Source organism: Centruroides sculpturatus, unplaced genomic scaffold (assembly GCF_000671375.1).
Source record: "Centruroides sculpturatus isolate CEXI.00-Female unplaced genomic scaffold, Cexi_2.0 scaffold415, whole genome shotgun sequence".
Classification (NCBI taxonomy): Eukaryota; Metazoa; Arthropoda; class Arachnida; order Scorpiones; family Buthidae; genus Centruroides; species Centruroides sculpturatus.
Genome location: NW_019384825.1, coordinates 539,254 through 548,590, shown reverse-complemented (window position 1 = coordinate 548,590; position 9,337 = coordinate 539,254). Strand labels below are relative to the sequence as shown.

General features: G+C 32.9%; 1 protein-coding gene across 1 annotated transcript in view; it reads left to right on the top strand.

The window, feature by feature from the left end:
- LOC111630009 (ubiquitin-40S ribosomal protein S27a-like) overlaps positions 1-9,337 on the top strand; it is a 35,628-nt gene that overhangs the window by 10,715 nt on the left and 15,576 nt on the right. The window contains exon 2 of the mRNA XM_023374001.1: positions 1,672-1,755. Within this exon, the coding sequence (XP_023229769.1) occupies positions 1,672-1,755 (84 nt within the window). The remainder of the gene's footprint in view (positions 1-1,671; positions 1,756-9,337) is intronic.

Here is a 9,337-nt window from a genome sequence, read left to right as displayed (position 1 = left end):
CACTATTTAGTAAATATATATAAGAATATCTGTGCAAATGTATCGAAGAAATCAAAATATCTACTCACTTCTGGAAGGGACGACTTGTATTAAACACGTTTCTCTCCGGCCCTAATGTGGACCGAAGGGTGGCCGAGTTTGTGAAAATGCCGGGTTATCGGGAATGGGTTAAAAAAGGATAAGTATGCATGTTTCCTCAGAAAATATTGTACTGTACTTGTATGTATTGTTTGCTTGAGAATACAACAGAGAATAAACTGCCCAAATACCCTTAAACAAAGGAAAAGTACGTCCTTTATGAAGGCACAGAGCCTTTACTACATGAAAATGAAAATTAATGAATACACTGTGTACAGTAATTTACCTGATAAGAGAGACCTTAGAAAAGTACTTTGAGGCATAAAGCTGTCTGTAATGAAATTAATTAACTAAGGATTTTTTTGCCCTGCCAGGGTGTGGCCGAGTTATCCGGAGTGCCGAGTTTTTGAGGCTCTACTGTATTTTGGAAATTGTGAATAAAGTACTTGTCTGTCTTGATCGATTTGGTTATATTTCATCCAGGCAGAGTTGAGTCTCCATTTGTAGCACTTTGTGTTGTGCAGTTGGTTTCAGATGGCAGTGATGAAACATTTTGCTTTATATATATAATATACTGTATGATGGATAAGATAATATATTGCATTTGTAGGAATTTTTATGAATGAAAAAAGTTTAGAAAACACTGTTTTGGGGGTCAGAAACAGATTAATTCATATTACATTGTTTCTTATTGGAGAATTTTTGTTTCAGTTTGAGAACAAATTCTTTTTGAACAACTTTTAGGAACAAATTAAGTTCAAAAACAGAGATTTGACTGTATAAATAAATGAATATCGAAGGCTTTTTCATTAATGCAATTTGTTTGCTTTGTAAATAATTAATGTGAATGAAATGATATGTAATGAAAAATATATTGCTACTCTATAATGTAATGTCATTTCAAAGATAAAAAAGTAATTAAAAAATTTTTTTTGTATTTGAGTTCATGTACTTATATATATATTGGCCATCATTATAACTTCAGTTATGGGTGAGATTTTATTTCATCTATATCGTGTGATTTCTATCAACTCTAACCAACAAGTAATATAAATACTATAAAATTTGCTTATTGTATGTTTAGATATTGTTGGTCTTAATTGTGTAAATAAAAAGTTTAGTGTCAAAAAATATGCTGAAATCAAGCAAATATTTTTAATTAATTTTTTTTACACAAAGATGTAAGATTTAGGTTATGTCTTAATTGAACAGTAGATGAATATGGTGCAGTTTTGTGACCATGAAAAAGTTTATAATGCGGAATCAATAGTGCATTTAATAAAAGAACTGAAAACCTCAATATGATGTATTAAATTTATTTCCAAAATTCTTGCCAGACAGTCAGCTGAAATATTAATGCTACTGTTTGGTGTCTTAGTTATGTAAAGATAATGTGCATGCCTAGATGTGTTCTTAGTTTTAATAATGTGAATTTTGTGACAAAATATTACTGTCATGCACAACTATCATAATAGTTCAGTTTCATAGAAAATTTAATTTTTTTTCTTTTATGCTTCCTTATAAATACTACATAAATATAATATTGATATGGATGTCTTAGCATCTAAGTGTAATGAAAAAAAAAATAAGTTTATAATTTAAATTTTTATTTTATATTGCAGGTAGAACCTAGTGATACCATAGAAAATGTTAAGGCCAAGATTCAAGATAAAGAAGGTTTGTAAAATTTTTGAAAATGGTTTTATTGGGTTGTTTGGAAACTAATTTCGTTTTTTTTTACCACTATACGGATTAGTTGTATTTTTCCCGCCATTTTCATTCTAAACCATATTATCATTATATATTTTGACAGCTAGCATTTTAAGGCTTATTTGTAAAAAATTTTGTTTGATTTCGTGCAATTGTTTATTTTTTTGTGTCCCATCAAATATGGAAGATTGAAAGCAGCATTTTCGGCATATTTTGCTCTTTTATTACCAAAAAGGTAAGAATGCTGTTCAAGTGAGAAAAAAATTGTGTGACATGTATGGAGAAGATGTGTTGAGAGAAAGACAGTGCCAAAACTGGTTTACAAAATTTCGTTATCGCAATTTCAGTCTTGAAGATGCACCATGTTCTGGACGGCCAGTTGAAGCCAATGAAAACAAAATAAAGGTACTGATTGAAGCAAACTGCAGAATAACAACATGTGAAATCACTAAGAGATTAAATTTGTCAAATTGAACTGTTTATGAGTACTTGAAACAAATTGGTTTCGTTTCAAAGCTCAATATATGGGTTCCATGTGTTCTTAAAGAAAGATGCTCTTTTTGGTGGGATTTTTAAGGAAATTTTTTTTTTGGAGCTTTTACCAGACAATTTAACAATTGATTTGAAAGTGTACTGCTATCAAGTAAACAAATTGAGTAATGTCATCAAACAGAAAAGGCAGCCAGAATTGATCAACAAAACAGGTGTAATGTTTTACCATGATAATGTGAAATTTCACACAAGTTTGGTAACTGGTCAGAAACTGTTATAACTTAGATGGGATGTGCTATCATACCAACCATATTTGCCAGATCGAGCACACTCAGATTATTACTTGTTCAGGTCTATACAAATTTTTTTAAGTTGCTTTAGTTTCCAGCAATTTTTGATATTAATGTAATTAAACGTAAAAAATACTTAAAACTGAAAAAAAATGAAAGAAATGCGTTAATTTTAAAGAAAAGGCTTCAAACTTTATTTTCCATTGTCTTGCCTTTCTGCAAAATTTGACACCGATGAGTCATTGTGTTTACAGCTGGATGACCTTGAGAACAGCTGGTGTTGGATTTCCCGGGACATTCTCATAGAAGTCTTGGGAGGCGATGGGTTTATAGTAGGGTGAATACTAGCTGGCCATATATTTTTAAAAAATTAAAATTTTTATTGCGATTTCCAACCCCCCTGACTTAATTAAACGTATATATAATAAAATATATTAATTAAAAAAANGTGTTAATTTAATATATTTATTTAATAAACTTGCAAATATTGACTTACTTTATTAAAAAAATTAAACACATATATATAAACGTATACTGATATTTTAGTTACGTGACAGGGCGCGTAGCGGCAGTTACAACGCAAATTAGGTACGACTTGATTCAAAGTCCAGTAACAGCTAAACGGTTAGCATAACTGACCCGATTTCAAAGATAAATTGTAACTTGTAATATGAAGAGAGAATACTATGACGTATTTCCACAATAATTAAGTACGTCAAACAAACAAATTTATTATTATTTTGCGGCAATTTGCCGCGGGGGCGCCCACCGAAGGGTTAAATTATATTTGTTACTTATTTATTAAATATCTATACAATGTGTTGATTTTAAAATTATCTATTTTTCGTCTATAAAATTTAATCCATAAATTTTTTTGGTAGTAAAATCGACTTGCCATTGATCTTTCACTGATAATTGATGCTTTTTAACAGAATCTATAGCCTAAAATTTCTCTTGAAAAATTAATTTTGTGATCTGAAATAATTCCATTAAAAAATTATTCGTATGAAAAACTAATTTTGTGATCAGTGCTATCAAATCACTACTACTTACATCATAGACTTCTATGCATACTTTTTTTCACGAGTTTTAATAGAATTTGTTGCCAATAAACATCCAAGAACAGTCAGTATGTCATGACCGATCAGATGCCATGGCCGACTGACTGACTGAGAGACAATGGCATAGCAAACATAACTGGTGCCCCTTCCCCTCCAGAAACAAATCTTGTTTGTCTTGGAAACCATTTGGTGCCCCTCTGCAAGTGGCGCCTGGGGCAAGCTGCCCCACAATAGCTACACCTCTGCTGAGAGATTTTCTTATTCGTGTGTGGGCAATAGGAAATTCTGAAGTTCCTCAAGGTCAGGCAGCCTCAAAGGATTAACTTAACGTGTATGGCTGCCTTAAAAGCACAAAAATCCATAGAACAATACTAAACCTAATGTAAATTTCACATGCTCTAGCATGAACACTAGTGATAGGACGAAAAACACGCCATCATTATCATTTAAGATTTGTGGTCATTGGAAGTAGGAATGCAGCTTTACCAGTCATGTTACTTCCTAGAAATACAGTAGGAGGTATAGCTGAAAATTGTGAACATCATTGATGAAAAATTCTGAATGTTTTCTAATGAGGCATGGCATAAAAACAAATAAGTACAGTATTGTCTTAAAGTTGTGAGACTTGAAATCTGGTCACTATTCATTTGTCCTCTTGAGATGCAATCTGAAATTATGGGCTCTTAGCATAAAGTCTGATTATGAAAAAAAAACAGTATTTAATTTTATTGGCCACTAATAAGCATAATTTATTTTGAGTAAGGAAATGGTGGACAAATTTGGGTTTTACTTCTTCATTATGCAGCTATACTAATTTGTAATTAGAAATGCTGTTGGCTATTAAGGAAATATCACTGAATTCAATGTTTTCTGCAAAGTTGGCATTAATAGATTTGGCTGCAGCCACAGTGAAGGAAGTTAGGGAGAGGTGTGCAACACCTTAGGATGTTACATTGGAAATAAGTTTCTATTATTCGAAAAATTTATTCATTACATTCAGGTAAAGATGAGACGATTATAAAGTTAGCCAATTAACAATGAACGATTAATCATAATTGTTTAATAACATGATTGTTAACTAATCATTGGAAGTCCGTTACTATACAATAGAATCATGTTTGAATGTGTCTTGATAACTGATCTGGAAAAAATATCTGAAGTTTGCAGGTGTTTTCTCTGGATCCAGATGCCAGATCAAGGTATTTTTGCCTCATTTTGGCTGATCTGTTACTGCTAATATAAGGGAGTTCTACTGTATATATCAACTTATTTGTTACTGTATAACAATACTGTGGACAAAATTTCAGTTCTGTGTAAGATATATTGTTTTAACAAGTTTAATAAAAATCTATTGGTAAATCTAAAGCTTTTCATTTTATTTTATGATCCATGGCTCTGCTTTACACAACAAATCCAAGACTCATTGCTCATAGAGAAAATGAAACAAAGAAACTAGATGTAAAAATTACACTGAAAAAATGAAAATGATTAAATGGTGAATTATACATAACAGTAAGACTCCACTTAACACTGATTCGATATAACGCAGTCTGCTTGAAGCCTGAAAAAACTCAAAATTTACGCTGATTCAAATTATTGCTGCATTTTGTTGATTATTCCCATACACTAACCAATCAACAAAAAGTGTCAATTCATTGGGCTGGTTGAATAAAAAGTAGTAAATACTTTTACTACAATTTTTCTAGCATTTACTAGAAGTTTGAGAATAAAAGTTAGTAAATGCTTTTACTAACAGTAAAAAGTAGTAAAAGCAAAAAGTAAAAGCTTGGTTTTATTCACTTTGATTATAAGACTAGTAAATACTTATAAATCTGTGAATAAAAATAAGTAAAAGCTTCCTTTTTTAAGTAAATGCTTCAAAACATTGAAATTAGCTCTATAGCTACCTTTAAAACACAAGTAAAAGGTTTCATATTCATATATTTTTGATTTTCAACATAGAGAAAATGGCTTTGTTGTATCCAACAATGTTGTCGAGAAAAAAACTAAGCAGTATAGACCCAGAAACAATATGATAACTGCCAATTTCAGGAAATTATATCGATTTGATGAAGAGAACATGGAGTGGTTACCAACCACTTGCTTGGTTGTAAAAATGAGACAAGGGGAGGTGCCCTTTCCTCCAAAACTAAAATGATATTTCTAAGATACATTTCTGATTCGGGATTTCAGACAGGAGTCGCAAATGACATTGGCGTTCACCCAAGCACTGTCAGCAAGACTATTAAACAGATAAATTTGAAAGTTTTGCAGTATTATTTACAGAAAACTAAGTTACAGTACATTTATTGCTATTTAGGTAACTGACTGCGTTATTGCAAAGGCAGGTGACAGGATAAGGTTTCCGAAAACATTTACTGAAAACGAAACTGCAAAACAGAATTGGCGAGAGCATTCTCGATTCCAAAGTGTATTGGAGCACTTGACTGCACACATGTGCGAATCTTGAAACCCTGGCCTTCATGGGGATGAATTTGTCAACAGGAAAGGAGTTTCGACAATAAACATCAGGTCACATGCAATGCCAACATGTGGTTTACTAGTTTCGATGCGCGTTGGCCTGGATGTATTCACGACAGTCAAATTTGGAAATGCGGTGCAGAATGTAAATTTATGATGAAGTCCAAAGATGTACTACTCAGAGATGCTGGCTACGGTATTGCACTTTGGCTGTTGACTCCCTTCAACAACCCTAAGACTGTCGAAGAAGAACACTTTAACAAAGTGTTTACGAAGGAACGTGTTATTATTGAACGTTGTTTCGGGTAGGTGAAATGCAGGTTTCCTATTTTGGCCTATATAATGAGAGTTGCACTCGATTGAGTACCTTCTTTAATCATTTGTTGTTTTGTTCTCCACAACGTATCAAAATACTTAAATGATGATTGCTTGGATTTCCCTGAAATATTGCAGGAATGCGATGATTCAGACAAATGATCCATGCAAGGAAAGTAAGGCTCAAATTCAAAAACGAGGAAAAGATGTCAGGCAAACCATCGCTGACATTTTGTACTCTAATCGATAAACTTTATATAAGGATTCATTTTGTGGTTTTATTTGGATTCATGTATAGAAATTTCAATGTTTAAAAAAGTAGTATTTTTAATGAAGTAGTATTTTTAATGCAAGAATCTTGCATAGAAAATACATAACTTTATTGCATACATAAACAGAAATACTTTTTTAAATTTAACAATTTTCAGAGTAAACAGTATTTAATAGTCACATTATTTTTAAATTAGTTTTGTAACAAATACTTTAATTTTAAGAAAGTAAATCCTTTTGTGTTATAAATTGCAGTCAGTATAATCTTGTTTTAAACAGCATGAGATACATGACTAATTTTAGAAGTCAAGGATATATTTAACTCTTTAAATGTAGTTGGTCTACATGTGCATAGAAAGCAATCCTTTAGGATTATTTAGTATGCACATGTTAAAATGTACATGGTATGATCCAAAAGTTCGGGGATTGCAGTAATCTATGACAACAAAAGCATGTATTTGAAGTTACAGCGTATGAAATGGATTCTATCAAACCACTCCTACGTGTTCAGGTTTGTTTCGCCCATGTCGCATAATTAAACCGCGAGTGCTGCTGTTTTCTTCTGGAGATGGTTACCTTTGTTCTGCAACGTAATAAAAATGAAGTTTCAAGAACAGCGCTGCAACATTAAATTTTGTCAGCATTTAGGTAAAACACCTATGGAGACTTTAAAATTGTTAAGAAAGGTGTACGGTGGCATCGGCATTTTAAAATGGGATGAGAATCCATTGCAGATGATGAACGCTCTGGCCGGCCTTCGATTTCATGGAACGAGGAAAATGTTGAGTTAGTCTCTCAATGTATTCGCAAAGATCGTCACCAAACTCTTGAAAAAATTGCTGCGGTTACTCACTTATCAAAGTTGCCGGCATATTTTAATGGAAGATCTTAACATGCACCGAGTGTCTCAGCACATTGTCCCTCGACTTTTGACTTTTGAACGAAAGGAAGAATGAATGAGAATATCGGGTGATTTAATCGACAAAGCCAATAAGAATCCATCATTTTTAAGCCACATCATAACAGGTAATGAAACGTGGTGTTATTTATTTAATGCCGTTTTGTGTCATAAGATGAGATGAGAGCAGCATCACAGGCCTTACTGGAGGTTTCAAAAAATGGCTTCCAGCAGTGCTTCCAGAAGTTATATGATCGCTGGAAAAAGTGCATTGTCGCCCAAGGTGATTAGTTTGAAGGTGGTTGTGCATCGGCAATATAAACTTTTTAGGGTAAGGAATTTTATGCCAAGTCCCCAAACTTTTGGATCATACTATGTATATATATAATTGATTTTTTAAAATAAAGTTTATATATTTTTCTTGAAATACAGTGGGTGAACGGTTAATGAACACTTTTGTGAAAGATTTTTATGTTTGGACAACGAACACCCCACAGAACAAACACAAGAAGAAGCGACGTAAAATAATGAATACCGATTGGTTTTCCCTTGTCTTCGGCAACGATTCGAAACTTTTCGGAGTGCGGGAGACATCGACGCTCAAGCCAGTATATGCCGATCAGATAGTATTCCTCTGAACTTTGAAACTCTCCCTTGTAATTCCAGCCTTTTATTTTTCTGACAAAACAATTCTTATATGCATTCGCGAGACTGTTGGGTAGGCACTCGTTAAGTTTTGCGTCTGTTTTTCTTTTCAAAAGGCGAGAGTATAATAGCAAAGGTAGAGAGTAGGCAGAAGATGCCTAATGTTGTTGGGCAATATGGTGTGAACAGGTCTACAGTAGGCCGCAGTTCAATCTTATTTAAGAAAAATACTGTATAATCAAGAAGACTCAAACAGCTAAAGGAGTAACAAAAATCACGTCTGAGAAATAAAGAACATCGAAAAGTTCATAATGGAACCTGAAACGGATCTGACAACAGAAGAACGCCAAGAACTCTTGAATGAAGAACACCAAGAAACTCGGCAAGATATGTTTTCTTTTGAAAAAGAGGATTAACCTTTTAAGATAACTGAACCCAAAGAAATAAAAGTGTACTCTGGGCTCTTTACAAGAATGTTAGTTGGAAATAGCTGTATTTCTGTCTTTTTGAAAGTGTATGATGATGCATTGTGATCAAATACTTCTCTGTTCTCCAGTTTAAAGCAGTGGGACATGGTGCTCCAACAAGTTTTAAAGTTTTTTCTGTATAATTATTAGAATTAATATTGTATGGAATGTCTATTAATGTTAGCAAACCTTGGCTCCTTATTCTAATGACTGTGAACTTGTCACAGAAGTGTTAACTTTTCTGATAACAAATTTATTGTCCTGGTTTTGCTTAATAAATTTTCTGTGTTCTTTCAATTTCAATTTTGTAAATACAGTAAAGCATCAATTGGGGACGGATATTGGTCGGACAGCATGTTGGTCGGATAACCAAAAAGTAGGAAAAAAATACATTATTAGTATAGGATATTAGTATATCCCATGTAATTAGTTTATTAGTACAGTGGTGCCTCGTACAACATACTTAATCCGTTCCAGGTGCACGTCCGTTAAGTGAAACGTCCGTTATACGAAACGCATTTTCCCATAGAAATACATGTTAAAACATATAATTCGTTCCGCAGCATAAAATAACCGTACTGTACCATAAAAAATGAAAATGGAGCAGACACCAATTATGCCGGGTAGTCA